General features: G+C 41.7%; 1 protein-coding gene across 1 annotated transcript in view; it reads left to right on the forward strand.

Moving 5' to 3' along the window:
* Window positions 1-21,828, forward strand: part of LOC124595667 (zinc transporter ZIP10) — a 311,075-nt gene that overhangs the window by 233,532 nt on the left and 55,715 nt on the right. The window contains exon 3 of the mRNA XM_047134512.1: window positions 10,699-10,803. Coding sequence (XP_046990468.1) covers window positions 10,699-10,803 — 105 coding nt within the window. The remainder of the gene's footprint in view (window positions 1-10,698; window positions 10,804-21,828) is intronic.

Raw genomic sequence — 21,828 nt, forward strand, 5'->3', positions numbered from 1 at the left:
CGAACAAGATAATGGCTTTCAAAGGGAAGAATCCAGTTGTATCGATAATAGCAATTAATGAGAAAATTTTAGAACAAGCATCCCATTCAGTTATCTAGGATGTGATATTAGTTTTAGCTATCACAAGAACATTGAAAAAGAGGTTAATAAATTTCGAGGTATCTGCAGAACAATCTGAAGGACTTTGGGAAGAAAAACAAGAAAGGAAACGCAGACAAAATTCTAAAAGCCCCTACTGCTACTGGAGAGGAGTAGTGATCTCATCAGAGTGATCCTATAGTTTTAGTAAAAAATGAGAATGATAAACATTTCATTTTATGTGCAAGACTATTGCATATTTGCATCGCGCTTACTGTATGGACATCGGGACTTTTATTTTTGCCTTTAACCATTTTCTTTAGCATTGGAGTTCTTATTTATGTGTACTGCAGACATAACGACGTGGGTAGCATATGCATACAGAGGCAAGTGCCCATATTAATACCGCGTATGCAGTAATTTGACGCGCGTTGATTTTCATAAACAAACAGTATGGTGTGCGAGCCAGATGGAGCCGACAAGTGCCGCCGGAGAGTGCTGCAAATCACGATGAGCAGGACGACACACCGGCTCTTTTCCGAGCGTTCGCCGATCACAATGAAAACCACTTTTGGTATGCTTTGTGACGCAAAACACAGAGTAGGTTGAATAGGTTTATCAATAAAATGGCATTTTTAACACTGATAATAGTAACTGGTATTTGCTTCAGTGCTCATTTAAGCAAACACCACTACACATCGCGATATAGACCAAATCTAGCTACATGTTACATTAAATAATTAGGCCGATGCTGTAAATATATATTAGGCCATTCTGCTACAGTATATTGAGCGTTATAGTGGGGGAAGATCTCTACTGCATTAGGTATTTCCACATGTATGTGTGCGAATGTCAGTCTAGATGAAGAACCTGCTTTGTGTGGCCTTGGAATACAGGATAACATGTTACTGGCTTGTTTAAATGAAAATATAACCTCTGTGAATATGCCAGTAACAAATAATTTTTACCTAGAAAGACAATCATATTTGGTGCAGAATATTTACTTTATGGTAGGAAGAAACAGAACAAATATAACACTCAGGGCAGTATGATTACAGATCTCATCTCAGTGGCAACCTGTAACGTGATTCAATGGGCTACAGTTCAACTACCATTTTAAATAACAGTGTAATGTCAAATATCTCAGTACAAACATAGAGCATTCATTCTTACAAATGATAAAAATGTAACAGTAGTTACTCAAATGTGTTCACACGTTATCAGTAGGTTTATTGGTTCAAATGGCTCTGAGCACTATGGGACTTAACTTCTGTGGTCATCAGTCCCCTAGAACTTAGAACTACTTAAACCTAACTAACCTAAGGACATCACACACATTCATGCCCGAGGCAGGATTCGAACCTGCGACCGTAGCAGTCCCGCGGTTCCGGACTGAGCGCCTTAACCGCGAGACCACCGCGACCGGCAGTAGGTTTATTTATTTACTTTTTTTTATTTACGAGCTAGGTGCCGTAGGACCAAATTGAGGAGCAAATCTCAAAGGTCACGGAACGTGTCAACACATGGAATTACAACACAAAAGTAATAACAGACAAAAATAAAATGTTTATGAACCTGAAAAAGTCAATCCATGATTTTAAGTAAACGCAATCAACAATACAACAAGAATCAGCTTAATTTTTCAATGAACTCTTCGACAGAATAGAAGGAGTGAGCCATGGAGAAACTTCAGTTTTGATTTAAAAGCGCGTGGATTACTGCTAAGATTTTTGAATTCGAGTGGTAGCTTATTGAAAATGGATACAGCAGTATACTGCACACCTTTCTGCACAAGAGTTAAGGAAGTCCGATCCAAATACAGGTTTGATTTCTGCCGAGTATTAACAGAGTGAAACCTGCTTATTCTTGGTAATAAGCTAATATTGTTAACAAGAAATGACAGTAAGGAACATATATATTGAGAGGCCAAATTCAAAATACCCAGACTCGTGAACAGGGGTCGACAAGAGGTTCGTGAACTTACACCACTAATTGCCCGAACCGCCCCTTTCTCAGCCAAAAATAACCTAAAAGAATGGGGAGAGTTCCCTAAATATATAATACCATACGACATAAGCAAATGAAAATAAGCAAAGTAGACTAATTTTCGTGTCGAACGATCACTCACTTCAGATACCGTTCGAATAGTAAAAATGGCAGGAGTCTTTGAACAAGATCCTGAATGTGGGCTTCCGACAACAGTGTAATATCGATCTGAACACCTAGAAATTTGAACTGTTCAGTTTCACTGATCATATGCCCATTCTGTGAAATTAAAACGTCAGGTTTTGTTGAATTGTGTGTTAGAAACTGTAAAAACTGAGTCTTACTGTGACTTTGTGTTAATTTTCTACAAGCCATGAACTTAGGTCATGAACTGCACTATTTGCACACAACATTGTTTACTACCAAGCTAGTGTAATCAGCAAACAAAAATATTTTAGAGGTACCCATAATACTAGAGGGCATATAATTTATATAAATAAGGAACAGGAGTGGCCCCAACACTGATCCCTGGGGCACACACTACTTGACCATACCCCACTCAGACCCCACATCACAGCCATTCTCAACATTGTGAATAATGACCTTTTGCTGTCTGTTGCTAAAGTAAGAGGTGAAGCAATTGTGAGCTCCCCGTATTCTGTAATTGTCCATCTTCTGGAGCAATATTTTGTCATCAGCACAATCAAACGCCTTAGTTAAATCAAAAAATGTGCCTAGCGTTCGAAACCTTTTGTTTAACCCATCCAGTACCTCACAGATAAAAGAGAATATAGCATTTTCAGTCGTTAAGCGACTTCTAAAGCCGAACTGTACATTTGATAGCAAATTGTGTGATATAAAGTGATCAATTATCCTCATATACACAGCCTTTTCAATAACTTTAGCAAACATTTAGAGCATAGAAATAGGTCTAAAGCTGTCTACATTATCCCTTTCTCCATTTTTATAAAGCGACTTTACTACTTAGTACTTTAATCGCTCAGGAAACTGACCATTCCTAAAGGAAAAATTACAAATATGGCTAAATACAGGGCTACCATGTGCAGCACAGTATTTTAATATTCTGCTAGGCACTCCATTATAACCATGAGAGTCCTTAGTCTACAGTGATTGAATTATTGACTCAATCTCCCCCCTGTCTGTATCAAAGAGGAGTATTTCAGACATTAATCTCGGAAAGGCATTCGCCAAGAAAGTTATGATTCCTTGTAGAAACTAAATGTTTATTTAATTCACCAGCAATGCTCAGAAAATGATTGTTAAGTACTGTACATATATCTGATTTATCAGTAACAGAAATATTTTTTTTCTGCCAACTGACTTTATGTCATCGACCTTTGCTGCTGACCAGACATTTCCTTCACAACTGACCATATGGTTTTAATTTTATCCTGTGAATTAGCTATTCTCTTTGCATACAACAAACTCTTTGCTTTCCTAATAACATTTTTAAGCACCTTACAATACTGTCCGTAATGGGCTACTGTAGCTTGAGTGTGACTACTTCTAACATTTTGATATAATTCCCGCTTTGTTCTATATGATATCCTTATCCCACTAGTCAGCCACTCGGGCTGCCTGTTACTGCTAGTACCCCATTTAGAACGTTCTAATGGAAGGCAAATCTCAAAGAGCATGAGAAGTGTGTTAATGAAAGCATCATACACTCCTGGAAATGGAAAAAAGAACACATTGACACCGGTGTGTCAGACTCACCATACCTGCTCCGGACACTGCGAGAGGGCTGTACAAGCAATGATCACACGCACGGCACAGCGGACACACCAGGAACCGCGGTGTTGGCCGTCTAATGGCGCTAGCTGCGCAGCATTTGTGCACCGCCACCGTCAGTGTCAGCCAGTTTGCCGTGGCATACGGAGCTCCATCGCAGTCTTTAACACTGGTAGTATGCCGCGACAGCGTGGACGTGAACCGTATGTGCAGTTGACGGACTTTGAGCGAGGGCGTATAGTGGGCATGCGGGAGGCCGGGTGGACGTACCGCCGAATTGCTCAACACGTGGGGCGTGAGGTCTCCACAGTACATCGATGTTGTCGCCAGTGGTCGGCGGAAGGTGCACGTGCCCGTCGACCTGGGACCGGACCGCAGCGACGCACGGATGCACGCCAAGACCGTAGGATCCTACGCAGTGCCGTAGGGGACCGCACCGCCACTTCCCAGCAAATTAGGGACACTGTTGCTCCTGGGGTATCGGCGAGGACCATTCGCAACCGTCTCCATGAAGCTGGGCTACGGTCCCGCACACCGTTAGGCCGTCTTCCGCTCACGCCCCAACATCGTGCAGCCCGCCTCCAGTGGTGTCGCGACAGGCGTGAATGGAGGGATGAATGGAGACGTGTCGTCTTCAGCGATGAGAGTCGCTTCTGCCTCGGTGCCAATGATGGTCGTATGCGTGTTTGGCGCTGTGCAGGTGAGCGCCACAATCAGGACTGCATACGACCGAGGCACACAGGGCCAACATCCGGCATCATGGTGTGGGGAGCGATCTCCTACACTGGCCGTACACCACTGGTGATCGTCGAGGGGACACTGAATAGTGCACGGTACATCCAAACCGTCTTCGAACCCATCGTTCTACCATTCCTAGACCGGCAAGGGAACTTGCTGTTCCAACAGGACAATGCACGTCCGCATGTATCCCGTGTCACCCAACGTGCTCTAGAAGGTGTAAGTCAACTACCCTGGCCAGCAAGATCTCCGGATCTGTCCCCCATTGAGCATGTTTGGGACTGGATGAAGCGTCGTCTCACGCGGTCTGCACGTCCAGCACGAACGCTGGTCCAACTGAGGCGCCAGGTGGAAATGGCATGGCAAGCCGTTCCACAGGACTACATCCAGCATCTCTACGATCGTCTCCATGGGAGAATAGCAGCCTGCATTGCTGCGAAAGGTGGATATACACTGTACTAGTGCCGACATTGTGCATGCTCTGTTGCCTGTGTCTATGTGCCTGTGGTTCTGTCAGTGTGATCATGTGATGTATCTGACCCCAGGAATGTGTCAATAAAGTTTCCTCTTCCTGGGACAATGAATTCACGGTGTTCTTATTTCAATTTCCAGGAGTGTATTTACCATCTATGTTATCGGCACTATAAACATCCTGCCGGTCTTGTTCCTTGACAAGGTTTAAAAAACTCTATTGCTGTTGGATTAACTTTCCTACATAGTTTGTAAGTACATGTGACATTTATTTGAGTAGAGAAGCTTTTTAGTGTTAAAATTTGTGCATCATGGTCAAATAACAATACGCATTAGCAGAAATCAATGCTCCCCCTGCAAAGAAAATTTCGAAGTGAATAAACCCCTGAAATATATAGCATTTCTGCTCACTGTTGCCATGTTTTAATCATTGGATGTACTACTGAATTATGTGTAAGTTAACTAAATGAAGTAGCAGTCAGTATGGTAAAAGGACGTCCACACAGTACTATACAATACCATGTAACTTCCGTGTAAAATACTTGGTACCGTTTTTATTCGCCGTCGTCACATTTTCTTATACTTCCTGTCCTCTCGTACTTTCGGACGTTATTATTTACGAAGCTTCGTAAATACTGAAATCAACATGGTGTCTGCACGGTTTGGATCAGTCAGCCAATCGCGTCACGGAACACGACAGGTTGTGGCTATTTTGGGACTTAACGAGTAGCAATTAAATTAATAATCTTCGTTGCCCGTCAGCTTCGTTGTTACAAATATTTCACTGCCTTTCCGAATATATTACGGAGCCGAAGTTGTGGTTAGATTGGGGGGTAATAGCAGAGCTACATTTTCTTCTACGTTTCGAAAATACAGCGACAAAGTATCACAGTGCATAATCTTTCAGCGTACCAAGGTATCGTTCTCTGTTCCAAGGATCAGGAAAAGGGAAAGCACGAACATCATTCACGAATGTTTAACTACGCTGAGACTATATGAAGCCAATTGTGTTTGGCAGCAGGCACATTTAGATCTAAATATGCCCAGTAAAGACATTTTTACCCATTCGCAAAAATTCCTAGAAAACACCATCGCTTCTTTCATACTGATGAGACTGCCGTAAACAAATAAATCAAACTGACTATTTAATTGCCAATATTTGATTGCTCCTCACTGAATACCTATTTGCTGTTAAACATTTACCACAGTGACCCATGCAGAACACAGTCCAGCACAGAAAATAAAGAATCTCCACTCACAATAATGCTGACGCATTTTCAGAGGAAGTGTTGTAATAGCCTCCCCTGGCAGTGTGTGCTCTTGCTGAGGTGGACACCCGCCTTAAAGCTTCCTGTCCTCTCGTACTTTCGGACGTTATTAACCTTGACCTCTCACTCATTCACTGTGATTTAGGTCAAGCTACTAAAGGGAATTAATGACAGGTAGGTAAGTGAAGAGTTGTAGGAAGATTCAAAGAAACAGGTGTATTGAATGAAACCGTCAGATACAGAGACAAGAAGCTCACTTTATCAATTGACGTGATAGCACTAAAATGGGTGTGAAAGCGTGTTTAGACTGTTCAGTTTATCAGTCCGGCATTCACTGATCGCTCAACAGGAGAAATTCAAATATAATATCTCATCCAAAGTTAATCAGCCGGTACTTTCGCGAAACAGTCTCTCAAATACTCCTCAATGGTATCCAACTACCATACCAAAAAACAGTAAAAGACCTTGGAATAATCTTGGATGACAATCTAAACTGGTAAGATCAAACAGTCACAGCTTGCCGGAAATCGCTCTCCTCCCTACATGCAATCCAAAAATTCAGAAAAATATTTCCAACCTGTGTTAAACAAAAATTAGTCCAAACACTAGTCTTGCCTAATCTTTACTACTGTGATGTAGTTCAACACGGCACAAATAGTGAAAATTCGAGATGCCTCGAGCTAGTGATGAATGCTTGCGTTAGATACGTGTGCAATATACATTTGTATGATCATATCAGTCCTTCATACTCCCAGCTAGGTTGGATACGCCCACATAAGGTACGCGGTCTCCACACGATGTGCTTACTTCATCGATTTCTTAGTCACTCGTGCCCCCAATACTTATCTTCTCACATTAAACACCTATCATCATTCCACAACCGCAATACCAGATCGGATACCTCTAGCATCTTGGCTGTACCTTTACATAACACAAAATCTTTCTCCGTGTCATTCTCCATCTCAGCCATACGACTATGGAACGCGCTCCCCTGTGATCTGAGTCTTATCCAGAACCACTCAACATTCAAGAGGGAACTCAAAACTTACATATTAGGGACGGTATAGCCATCATTGTTGTGCCCCTCTCATCTCTTTCGTTCTCCTCTCCATCATAGCTTCGAATTTTACCATTCTATTTCTCTTTCTCTAACCTAGCTACCTCTTCTATATCTCTTTCACCCCATTCTATCGTCTTAAGTCTCTGTTCGATGTGAATAACTCACAAGGTCCAAGAACATAACGAGAAAATTCCCAACTAGCAATAGGACTGACATTCATAAAAGAAAAATATGTTTACTTTCATATACATAGTAATTAGTACTATTATTATTATTATTATTCTTGATTGTTATAATTATTTTTGATTGTTATAATTATCCTTGTACTACTGTTATAATCTCTATTTTTTTTAACATTAATACTGTATAACACAAGGTATGTCCATAATGTTCTGTACAAACTGAAATTCGTTCAATCTGAGGATGCCGGTTAGGTGTCGAAAGGGCCTGAAGGCCCTAATCTTGCCAGGTAAAATAAATGAATAAATAAATAAAATAACTGCTTCTTTTGCGACGGTACTGGAGGGATCACATTCAAATTGCAATGTACTGAAGTATCCTAACGACCAACTTCACCTTGCAGGTGTATCTCTGAACGGGAAAAATTTGTTTTCGTAGAAATGGCCATCGCATTAGAATAAACATGTATCGTCTCAAAAGAACCACCATACCTATATGTCCTGTTTATGTATCATCTTTCTGTCGCTCTCGCATCAGACATGAAATTGTTATGCAAATTTTCCGAACTCTTAATTAGTCAAGTTTCATAATTTATTTTATAGTATCAGATGTCCTTCATTTTCTTTGGCGGAATTAATTCTCAATAGCCAACGGTCTTTTCACGTTAGAAACACCGGTCGCAGCTTGTTGTTGTTGTTGTTCTTATTATTAATTGTAAAGTTTGATCATCGACCTTTGAGAGTGTGGCTTTACATCGTACTTACAAGGGTCGGGCAAGAATATGGAAACAACGCGAGAAAAAGATGCTAGCCAAGGCCACAGGTTGAGCAGTTGTCGTTGACCACCTGTGTAATGTCCTAAATAAGATGCATATCTCAGTCGTGATCAGAGCAGTGCTCTATGTTGCTGTGAGGCCACTATGTTGAAGGTAAGTGAAATCCAAATGGGCATACTGCTGGTGCGCGTATGGTGGGTGCTTCCTAAGCAAGCTAACCGAAATGTTACTTATATCGCATACAAGGAAAACGAAGAAAATCATCCGCTAAGTCACAACGTGGTCGAAAATATGAATCGAGTGATAGTGACTGACAGTCACTGAAGAGGAATGTGACGACAAATAAGAGGACGACAGCTGCAAAAGTCACTGAGAAACAGAATGTCGCACCTGCGAACCCCGTCAGCACCAAAACAACACGAAGGTAGCTCCATAAATTGCAGGGGAAGCTGGAGTTTCAGAACCATTAATCAGTGATACAAATGCTTTTAATAGAAAAAGTGGTGCCCAAGGCATAACACCTGGACTGTGGAACAATGAAAGAGTCATTTGTTCGGATGAGTATTATTTCAGTTTGTTTCCAACTTCGGGCCCATGGCGAGGATTCGGTGGTGATTTGGGCAACCATATCGTGGTAAACCGGGGGCTTTACGGTTATTCTGCAAGGTCGCATTACTGCCAATGATTACCTGACCATTTTGACTGATCTCGTCCACCCCATGATAATGTTTGTTCCTGTACTGTGAAGCTGTGTTCCAAGACTACAGGCCCCCTGTTCACACAGTTGGCGTCGTCCAGGATTGGTTTCGTGAGCGCGAAGATGAGTCGTCACATTTCCACTGGCTAACAGAGTCACCAAATCACAATTTTACCGAGTCTTTGCGGTCTACTTCGTAAAGAAGGACACGTGATCGCTATCCACTTTCATCATCTTTACCTGAGCATCATTTGTAGACTTAGAGAAAGCTTTTGACAATGTTGACTGGAATACTCTCTTTCAAATTCTGAAGGTGGCAGGGGTAAAATACAGGGAGCGAAAGGCTATTTACAGTTTGCACAGAAAGCAGATGGCAATTACAAGAGTCGAGGGACATGAAAGGGAAGCAGTGGTTGGGAAGGGAGCGAGACAGGGTTGTAGCCTATCCTCGATGCTATTCAATCGCTATATTGAGCAAGCAGTAGAGGAAACAAAAGAAAAGTTCGGAGTAGGTATTAAAATTCATGGAGAAGAAATAAAAACTTTGAGGTTCGCCGATGATATTGTAATTATGTCAGAGACAGCAAAGGACTTGGAAGAGCACTTGAACGGAATGGACAGTGTCTTGAAAGGAGGGTATAAGATGAACATCAACAAAATCAAAATGAGGATAATGGAATGTAGTCGAATTAAGTCGGGTGATGCTGAGGGAATTAGATAAGGAAATGAGACACTTAAAGTAGAAAAGGAGTTTTGCTATTTGGGGAGCAAAATAACTGATGATGGTCGAAGTAGAGAGGATATAAAATGTAGACTGGCAATGGCAAGGAAAGCGTTTCTGAAGAAAAAAAAAATTGTTAACATCGAGTATAGATTTAAATGTCAGGAAGTCGTTCCTGAAAGTATTTGTATAGAGTGTAACCATGTATGGAACTGAAACATGGACGATAAATAGTTTAGACAAGAAGAGGATAGAAGCTTTCAAAATGTGGTGCTACAGAAGAATGTTGAAGATTAGGTGGGTAGATCACTTAACTAATGGGGAGGTATTGAACATAATTGGGGAGAAGAGCAATTCGTGGCACAACTTGACTAGAAGAAGGGATCGGTTGGTAGTACATGTTTTGAGGCAACAAGGGATCACCAATTTAGTGTTGGAGGGCAGCGTGGAGGGTAAAAATCGCAGAGGGAGACCAAGAGATGAATACACTAAGCAGATTAAGAAGGATGTAGGCTGAAGTAGGTACTGGGAGATGAAGAAGCTTGCACAGGATAGAGTAGCAAGGAGAGCTGCATCAAACTAGTCTCAGGACTGAAGACAACAACAACAACAACAACAACCTGAGCTTGCCACTATTTTTCAGAAATAACAGTACAAGGCTCCCTTGAAAACCATACAGGAACTGTATATATCCATTCCGAAGCGACTGGAAGCTGTTTTGAATGCCATCGGGTTTCCTACTCCTTATTAGGCGTGGTGATGGTTTTGTGGTGTTTCCGAACTTTGTGCACTTCCCTGTACGTAATTTGTAAAACAGATAAACTTTTCATATAAATTGCTGATGTTGTTTAGAAGAATTTGAATTAAATGGCTAGGACCGTGTAACTGTTTAAATGATTGTAGTTCTGGTGGCTACTGGCCACGCGGGGCTTGTACATTTTTGTAACGGCACTGTTTGACACTGTCTTTCAGACTCGCCACTCGAGTTGGATTTGGGCATACCGCCGTCTGGAGACGATGGAGACGTCGGAGACGGTGGAGACGATGGTGAGACATCGGACGTCTCGCTTCAGCAAGGTTAGTGTCTCCACTTTCCGTCTCTAACCGTTGCTAAATGTAAAGAAGAAGCTGAAATATCATGTCGTGAATCTATTATGTCACCTAATAATTAGTGACCAGTTTGGATGTAACAAACATTTGACAGCGAAAGACATCGCATGCTTCTCTTCCGTGCATTGGGCGTAAATACGAGGGTGAGTCAAATGAAAGCCTTAAATTTGTAATAACAAATCGAAATTTCGCGCCGTTATCCTGTAATTTGGTAAGCTTGCTACAAACAGCGTGCAGAATGGCCTGTAGGTGGTAGCATAGTGCAGATGCACACATACCGTCGCAGTATCAGTATAAAGGTGGTCGCCCCACTTGCGACTTGCACCAGGGAAGAACAACGTTCTGTTATTCGGTTTTTGCATAGTGAAGGTGTGAAACGTATTGAAATTCAGCGACGAATGAAGGTTCAGTACGGTGATGCATGTTTGTCACAGCAGCAAGTCTACGAATGGAGTAGGAATTTCGCAAATGGTGTGACTTCAGTGGAAGATGCTCCTCGTCTAGGTCAGGCACAACGAGTTGTGACTCCACAGAACATTGCAGCAGTTGAAGCCATAGTGAAGGAAAACCACCGAGTGACACTGAATGACATTGCAGCATGTTTACAGATTAGTCATGGGTCAGCACACCACACTGTGCATGATGTGCTCCAGTTTCACAAAGTGTCTTCAAGATGGGTGCCACGCGAACCGACTCCTTGTGAAGAACTTCTTCGGCGCTTTGAACGAGGAGGTGATGGCTTCCTTGCAAGAATCGTTACTGCGGATGAAACCTGGGTTCGCTTCCACCGACCGGAAACGAAGAGAGCGAGCAAGGAATGGCGCCATTCCTCATCACCAAAACCAAAGAAGTTTCGAACAGAACCATCAGCAGGGAAGGTTATGCTGACTCTCTTTTGGGACGAAAAAGGCGTCATTTGGAGCATTACATGCTTAGAGGGACCACTGTCACCAGTGCATCATACCCAGATCTCCTAAAAAATCACATGCGGCCTGCAGTCTAATCAGAGCGACGTGGATTGCTGTCAGCAGGTGTCGTTTTGCAACATGACAATGCAAGGCCCCACACTGCTCGTACAACACTTGCAATAATCACAGACCTGCATTTTGAGTGTCTTCCTCATCCACCATACTCACCAGACCTTGCCCCAAGTGATTTCCATATGTTTAGACCACTCAAAGTCGCAATGGGAGGAAATAAGTTCCGTTCTGATGAAGAGGTACGCCACACGGTGCATGAGCGGTTGCGCGGACTACCAAAAGAATTTTTTTCTAAAGGAATTTATGCACTTTGTAAGCTCTGGAGAACTTGCATTGAGCGTATGGGAGATTATGTTGAAAAATGATCCAGCTTTGTACCACTTCTGCACAATAAATAATATTTAAGGTTTTCATTTGACTCACCCTCGTACATATGTAAGTAACCAGAGATAACCAGTTAGCATAACAGCTCTCTAATGGATGTGTTCGTTGCGTGAATGCCGACTTTGTCATCTGTACTTTCCTCTACAGCTTCCCTTGATGGTCGTGTGGCTACATGGCTTTCCATCCAAGTAGGGAAATAAGGACAGCTGCAGAGTCACCTATATCAGCATAACGTCCACAAGCGCCTCCCCCCCCCCCCCCCCCCCTGCCGCTTACTGAACACCATCAGTAAGGAAGATTCTGCAACATCGCGACCATAAGGATAGATGTGGAGCAAAATTCGCAAATAATAAGAATGGGAAAGGAAATCGAACATGTCGATTTTAAAGAAATTATACCGGCATTTTCCTCAAACGATAAACCTAGGCGGCTGGAAGGGGCTTGGCTCCCGATCATTGCAAACGCAAATGGAGCAGAAATAGTCCCGCGTAACTAGGAAATAGTGCAGGTTACTTCTGTTTGCCAAATGGGTAAAAGATTGTCTGCAAAGAATTACAGGGCAGTGTCGCTGACGTCAACCTGTTGTAGATTCCTGAAGCGCGTTCTAAGATGAAACATTATGCTTTTTTCCTGGAGACAGTAAGCTTCTCTCAAAGAATGAGCGAGGATTCGGGAAATTCCACTCGTGTGAAACGCAGTTTACTTTATTCATGCACGACACCTCGCAACAACTTTTCAGATGAACGAGCGAATCCAGTCTTCCTAGATTTCCGAAAGGCGCTGGACACTGTGCACATTCTTGACTACTGACCAAGATACTGCCGTATGCAGTAGCTTCAGAGATACGTAGTTGGTGCGATAAACTTTCACAGCAACGAAAGTAACATCAAGTGTGCCCCGAGTAAGCGCAACAGCGTCTCTAATGTACTTGGTACACGCAAAAGATTTATCAGATAGTGTCGGCAGAACTATTAAATTGCTACCTGACGATGCTGTTATATTCAGGAAAGCATCGTCGTTGGATGATCGCAAGGAACTGCAGAAAGACTTGGAGATAATTTGTAAAACAATGCTGTTGCAATGTTCTTTCTCCATTAGCACGACCATTTCACAGCCATAATCAGTAAAATTGGATGTCATTAGGAACTCAATTCACGACAATCTACTTGTCTGTAAGCACATTTACACCTTGTTTTCTTCTGCGCAGTACATGGAAATAACTCCCTTACTGACTTCATACATTATTATGGAATAAATGTTACTGTGAATCGAACCTTACATTGTTTATATCAGAAGATATCAGTAGAGCAAATCCACAGGTGTCAAATGCCAGTTGAACACACAGCCATGTCTGAAGATGAATGACTAAACGACAATCAGTAAATATTCATACCATTACTCATTTATTCGTTGGTATCTCAAGTCCATCGATATAAAAGGGGTATACATACTTTTCGGAGAAACTGTTGTAAATTTATTAAGATCAATAACATTGTTTGTTTTTAGTTTTAGAGCAGTGACACATATGTTTACCACTGTCGCTTTAAGTGTTAAATATGGATAAATGTAAGATTATACAACAAAGAGAGAGCACCCAGTAGTTACGATTACAGGATTAGTGGCGAACATCTTGAGTTCGAAACAGAGTACACGGATTTAGGGAAACGTAATAAAAAGTGATATGCAATGGGACGATCACGGAAAATCAGTATTAAGGAACGCGAATGGAAAATTAGATCCGTTGGAAGGGTCTTGGCAAAATGCAGTCTATCAGTAAAAGAAATCGCACACTGGACGCTAGTGTAACTAATCCAAGAATACTGTTTCGGTGTTGTGAATTCAGAGACCCGCTTCTAGGATCTTAACAGGTCGTCGTAGCGCATACGAAAGTGGAACAGAAATGGTTGGGGAACTCGAATAGGGGTCCTTGGAAAAATGACTACATAATTCTCGCAACACCCTGTTGGCAAATTTTAGAACAGATTTACTTGCTGCCACCATCGGATATCTCGCGAGGGGATCATGAGGATAAGAGTGCGTAGGGCACGTTCAGAGGCACATTGTCACAAGTTAGGCGAGGGAAAAATGACTGAGTAGTGAAGGAAACAGATAATACTGATACGATGTACCCTCCAGCATGCACTTTACAGTGCCTTATGGAGCACGGATGTACATGTAAAGAGGAAGACGTAGAGTTCAATGCGCTCCTCAGTGCTTCAATTTGTTTGCTCTCTACAGCCAAAGTTCAAGCCGCCAGCTCATATAAGACTATCGGGACGCCACAGTATCTGTATAAAAATAAACAAGAGTCCCATTCGTTGGGGTTATGCTGCCTTTTAAACTTTTCACCTATCAACGTTGCAACTACTTTATATACAGTGGTTTGTTAGACAATGAGGTGAGCGTTTTGCCCGACAAATTGGGCACGGGTGTCGTAGAATTCCTAAACGTAACCCAACATTGCCGTTTTCTAAAAGAATTGTCTCTCCGTTGAGGATTTATTACGCTGTGGGTAATGTTTATTAAGGAGCCAGATGGGAAGGAAAAGACCAATGTGGAACTGGTAGGATTTAACACGAAATTTACCTGTCACTCAATAGGTACCCTCATTGAACCACAAAACGCTTTTTAGTGAGATATCTCGTGTAGAAATTCTTGCTTTATCCCGTGATAGTTGCAGAAAAGAAATAATTAACCAACATTTAGTCTGCTGTTTCATTCCTCTTCGTATCAATTACTAGTCGTTTATATTAACTTCTCAATTTTAGTGGTGGCTTATCTCCATATTGTGGATTGGATTACTTGGAGAAATACAGAAACCAACCACATTTTGTATAGCTGTATTTATGCCAAAACATGTTTCGGTTCAAAAATGGCTCTGAGCACTATGGGACTCAACTGCTGTGGTCATTAGTCCCCTAGAACTTAGAACTAGTTAAACCTAACTAACCTAAGGACATCACAAACATCCATGCCCGAGGCAGGATTCGAACCTGCGACCGTAGCGGTCTTGCGGTTCCAGACTGCAGCGCCTTTAACCGCACGGCCACTTCGGCCGGCCAAAACATGTTTCGGCTTTTGGTGTTTCTTCAGTTTGCTTAATACATCTCTATCTTCGTCAACACATTTGTGTCGTACATGTGCCACTCTGGAGCTGCGAAATAACAAGTTTGTCGAGTAGTCTGTCTACGTTTAATTAAAAAGTTGGAGTCCTTACTTTTGTTTTGCAACGTGTGACTTCTTTTTCTGTCTTTATATACATAGCACAAACACTTTAAGGATAGCTGATGCACTATTGCTATGTAATCAATGATATTCGCATAAAAAGTTTACTTTTCTATATACATAGGGTAAACCAGATTACCCCACCACTAAAATTTTCTTGCTATTATGAGAAATTTTATTAATCACAATGAAAAAATGCCGAGAGAGTTTTTACATTTTTTGTAGCAATTTGATTTCAAAGGAAAAGAGAAAGCTAAGACATAAGATCTTACAATGGGTGTAATACTTAAATCCAAACTTCCTTTACGTTATTGAGAATTATAGTTTATTCGCTGTGTATATCTTTATTAATTGTGTGGTAACTTCACTCTGAAATTCCTGCCACTTTCATCTATGTTGAAATAGTAGGAGTTTTGGCAGATGAGCTTTCTTATTCAAGACTGTCAGTTTGTGTTACTTTGTTTGTTTAATATCTGTAGCGTCAGTTTATTTTTTGTACAAAAACTAATATTTATATTAAATTGCTTAAATGTGTTAGCTGTATTAAATGAGAGATTGCCAAAAAAATTCCAGACTGTGCTATATCGTGATGTTACAGTCAGTGCTGTTTGGCGATGTAAGTGTTATCAGTCTTTTTTGCAATTTTTTTTATAAAGAGAATTTGTTTTTTATCAGGTTCACACAAACTTTTGACATAAACAGAAAATTAAAAGAACACACAGCTCCGCTGGCACTGAGGCAAAAATGCCATAGCTACTATTGGTGTATTGTATTAACAAAACAAATCAGAAAACATGACATGATAGAACATTTAACAACATTTCAGTCACATAGACACACAACCTCACCACAAACTTAACTAAAAGACAAACAGCAAATACACCGAAATTCTGAAAACTTCCTTGTAACATAAAGTATACCATCCAGTGTAAGCTCTTATTTCGTATTATCGTCTTCTAGTTCTTTAAAACTAACTCATCTTAAAAATTAATTATAAGGACACTCAGTACTTCGTTTCATTAGGATTTATGTAGTTTCTCACAGTGATTTCACAGCAACTTTGTTTATCCAGTGCACCTTACCTATAGAAAAGCAATACGTTAAGCGAACACCTTTGTTCGCATACCGTGTTTATTCTCGATGTTTTCATTCTTTTGACTGTTAATGATAAATCTGTGTAATTAAAACTAAAAATCTTAGAAGACTTTCAGCACGGACCATCAGTGAAGCAGGTTCTCGTAATATGCCTTGTAGTTTGGGTTTTTCTTGCGCTAAAATTATTTTTCAGATTTGTATGACAACATAACTTCCTTCAGTTGCTCAAAGTGATGAAAAACCCTCAGTGAATTCTGAAATATGTGTAGGAAAGAAAATACAAATGCAGACAATCGAAGGAATTACATCCGTAAAATGTATTTCACTGTCTCAGTGTGCCACGTGAAACTAATATAGATTCGTAAAAAAAAGAATGTTAATTAAACAGGGAGTAGACTGTGTATAGCGAAGTGTCATGCAAGCACAATTACAAATGGCGTGGGTGAACATCACGGGCACTGTGCGATGAACATTGGAGGGGAGAGAAAGCTTGATTTGTACCGTAGAAGTTTCAGCGACGAAGAGCGCTGTGGGCGGGATTAGCCAGGATGAGCCACTTTGGCGCGTCCGCGCGGCGGAGGAGCAGACCACGGCCGTGTCGCGGGTTGTCTGCTTGTAGGGGCCGCCACGCCGGCCGGGCCCCGTTCGGAGTATGAAATCCATTTTCGTACCAAGAACTCAGCACAAAACGATCAAATTCTTTCTCAGAATTCCTTGTCACGCTATAATGAAAGTACTGGAGTGACTGTCCTATAGATAGAACGAAATATTAAGCAAACAGTAAATATCGATAATAGTAAATACTCTTTTCTCGTGATTTGTAAGCACAGGACTTGAGAGATGTGTCTAATAATACGTGCACCCTGTGCATCCCTCTGCTGAATGTAGGTGTACAACCACATGAGGGCATCCGTCTGTAGCATGTCATTTACCATATGGAGTAATGCAAGTGAAGAAAACTGCAATACTTTAGATATTCTCTCGAACATAGTGTTCTACATCTACATGACTACTCTGCAATTCACATTTAAGTGCTTGGCAGAGGGCTCATCGAACCACAATCATACTATCTCTCTACCATTCCACTCCAGAACAGCGCGCGGGAAAAACGAACACCTAAACATTTCTGTTCGAGCTCTGATTTCTCTTATTTTATTTTGATGATCATTCCTACCGATGTGGGTTGGGCTCAACAAAATATTTTCGCATTCGGAAGAGAAAGTTGGTGACTGAAATTTCGTAAATAGATCTCGCCGCGACGAAAAACGTCTTTGCTTTAATGACTTCCATCCCAACTCGCGTATCATATCTGCCACACTCTCTCCCCTATTACGTGATAATACAAAACGAGCTGCCCTTTTTTGCACCCTTTCGATGTCCTCGGTCAATCCCACGTGGTAAGGATCCCACACCGCGCAGCAATATTCTAACAGAGGACGAACGAGTGTAGTGTAAGCCGTCTCTTTAGTGGACTTGTTGCATCTTCTAAGTGTCCTGCCAATGAAACGCAACCTTTGGCTCGCCTTCCCCACAATATTATCTATGTGGTCTTTCCAACTGAAGTTGTTCGTAATTTTAACACCCAGGTACTTAGTTGAATTTACAGTCTTGAGAATTGTACTATTTATCAAGTAATCGAATTCCAACGGATTTCTTTTGGAACTCATGTGGATCACGTCACACTTTTCGTTATTTAGCGTCAACTGCCACCTGCCACACCTTACAGCAACCTTTTCTAAATCGCTTTGCAACTGATACTGGTCTTCGGATGACCTTACTAGACGGTAAATTACAGCATCATCTGCGAACAACGTAAGAGAACTGCTCAGATTGTCACCCAGGTCATTTATGTAGATCGGGAACAGCAGAGGTCCCAGGACGCTTCCCTGCGGAACACCTGATATCACTTCAGTTTTACTCGATGATTTACCGTCTATTACGATCTGGAAGTCTCTACGTCGGGTGCTTATGGGTCTTCAAGGATTCCTCATTTCATATGTTCTGCAGCCGTTGAAGGCAAGAAAATTTATACAGAAAACACGACGATCGACGCAGTCTCACAGATGTGTAACTCTACCGAAACCGGAGAACTTGGAAGCCGCATGTTGACACACTTCTATTTATGTGACAAAATGCTGAAAGTTGTCATCCTCTCCAGAGAAAACAATTATTATGTAAAGCTGAACGTAATTCAAACCACTCGTAGTCAGATTGGTAGAAAGTTTCAGTGGTCCCAGAGATTGCATAAAATATTCTACATACCTTAACGATATCGTCATCTACATACACACACTAGTGTTCCATGACATTCCCCTCGGACATCAGTTCCACAGCTAACACGATATAGTTTCTCAGTGGTATCGTTAGCTTGCCCGTAATTCAAACCCGCATGATCACTGTAATATGTAAGGAAACTTTTGAGTGCCAAAATAATTTGTAATGAAGGCTTGTTTAAAATAATTAATGCAATAAATCAATGGTTTATATTGTATTTAATCCTTCAGTCTCAGAATGTTAATACAAATTGTTAGTGAAAAACTGCGCTTCACAAATAAATATCACTTTACTGGATTGTTGCTATGACGTCGCTGTTTAGTAGCAGACAAATAATTTCCTTTGACTGTCATGTTACATTAATTACTACGTAGTGGCACATCTCTTCTTCTAGTATCTCCATGTACGGGATGCGTGAGAAAGTAATGAGACTGGCAACACAGCGAGCGATCTGGCAACGCTGTGTTGTTCTACCTGTGTAGACCGGGGTGTTCAACCCTTCCAGATGCTTAGCTCCGTACAGCCATCACGAGATTTTTGAGAGCGCCGCTAGTGAAGTTATGTTTTACTTACGTGTTACGGAAATGGAACAGCGGAATTTACAGCAACATTATGACATTAAGCTTTGTGTTAAACTTGGGGAATCCGAGCTTGTGATGTTGAAACTGGCCTATGGGAAACATTCCTTATCAAGAGCACAAGTTTTTCGCTGTCACAAAGCGTTTTTTGAACGCCATGAACATGCTGAAGATGAACCTTGCTCAGGGAGACCTTCAGCTTCAAAAACCGACGAAACGTCGAACGTATGCATACTCTTCCATACAAACAATCAACCAAGTGTTTTGTAAAGATGTCTCTGAAAGGCTAAGGAAATGGGTGAATCGAGTGAGGCCGAACATTGCAGAAAAGTGGATGCTGCACTACGACAATGCCCCATGTCACCCGGCCGCTTCCAAAACGGAATTATTGGCCTCAGATGGCATTTCTGTTGTTCCACAGAACCCCTATTCACCTGATCTGAGTTTCTGTGATATTTTTCTTTTCCCGAAACTGAAAAATGTCTCAGAAGAGCGTCATTTTGAGAAAATTCAAAAGAATATTACAGATATATTAAAGACCCTACCAGCTGAAACATCTTAGCGCTGTTACCAAGGCCCAGAACAATGAATCCGCCGGCGTATAGCTGCCGAAGGGATCTACTACGAAGGGGACAATACTGTCGTTTGAAAAAATAAAAACTTTGGTAGATAAAACGGTCACTCCTTACTTTTATCATACAACTCGCATAGCCACGTTATAGATATTGCTCCACATGTATTTCATCAGTCATCACGGAATGCTCATAGTTGCACACAGAGCACGCACCATTGCCACAACAAACAGACAACCACAGAATTCTACTCTCAAAGTTGTCACGGTAAAGAAAGACTCTGCCTAGCTAGTGCAGTTCTCTTACAACTACAATAAACGTTTTGCATATTTTTAATTGATTACACAAATAATATTACCCGAAAATACTTAAGTGTTCTGTCCGAAACTCCTGTGTTTATGCAATCAGTTATGGTTACAGAATAGTGGCGCATACTTGGAAATATTCCAGATCGTATTACAAACTGACATTAATAAACTCACAGATAAAAATTATGCTGTACTTCCATGTTTCGCAAGTGAGTGATTTTAAGTGTATGTTACTGTCTTGAAATAACTGTGTCGTTACAATGGTAACGTGACCCTCACAGATGTAAGTCATGGCAGTGACGTGGTGTGTACGCTGTCAGCGCAGTAAGATGGGTCGATATGGAGAGGTAGCAGAATCGCAGAAACGAGTTATCGTATTTGAACGTGTCCATGAACACACTGTGAATGAAATGGCGCGCTTTGTCGATGTATCAACGCAGGCTTTGTAACATGTCCACAAGAAATGGTGTACCTCTCGCAGCTATGTAGCACTGTGTAAGAACGGTGTTCGTAACAACTTCCTAACCGACAGAAACCAGAGATGAGTGTCACGCCTTGCCAACGACAATCGGTGTCAAACTCGACAGGAATTGCTGCTGTCAGTGAAAGTAGATTCTTCTCAACCAGTTTCCAAGCGGAAATTTCTAAGGGAATTATGTGCAATGGGCATTTAAAGTGAAATACCTCTCAAGAGCCCATTGTTCTCAGCAACACATTAAACTTCAGATATACAATAGACCATATAGCACAGGAATTGGATTGTAGCTGACTGGAGGCGTGTAGTGTGGTCCAACGAGTCTCTATGTTAACTCTTCCAGATAAATGCATGGTGTCGAGAGTGTAGTTCAGGCTGGAAGTGGTTCAAGACAAGGTTGTTTGTTTCAGCATTACCGGTGACCAACTGATGGCCTCTTCTCTACATCTCCACAACGAGTACGCTGTGGACAACATCGTCTCCCTAGATTACAAAAGCCATTTTCACATAACTGCACGCATACGTTGTTCTTCGAACACTCTGGCACTTTACCGCGTGTCAACTGGCCCGCTAAATCACTTCATCGTAATATATCTGTAACTGTTTGCAACTGTGGGTGAAACGTAGCAATCAACAATTTCGCAATCAGGCAACTCTGTGGGATCTAACCATTGAGTTGGCTTCATGGCTTCAGCTGGGAATGATGAGGTAGTGTGGATTGCCTTGCTCGTCGAACTGAGACCGCTATCAATGCTGGAGACGCGGTGCTGTGTCCTGAGGGAAGGGGGAAAATGACTAATTTTTTTCGATGTGCTTATTTTCATCAAAGAGACTTGAGAACACATTACAGATTCCACTCTCAAACACTGTCTCGCCTTGTTCAGTGACACTCCGCCCCCCTGCCACCCCCTCCCCCCCTCCACACACACACACACACACACACACACACACACACACACCTCTCACTTTCGTAGCATTAAGGTTCAGCCCCTGCCCTTACTAGCGGATTAGCGTTTCTTCATTCTTAACAGCCTACGGAACGAAATTTACTTTGCTGTTCGTAGTTACGCAGTTATTAACATTTGTTCATGCACGAGCGAA

Source organism: Schistocerca americana, chromosome 2 (genome assembly GCF_021461395.2).
Source record: "Schistocerca americana isolate TAMUIC-IGC-003095 chromosome 2, iqSchAmer2.1, whole genome shotgun sequence".
NCBI lineage: Eukaryota > Metazoa > Arthropoda > Insecta > Orthoptera > Acrididae > Schistocerca > Schistocerca americana.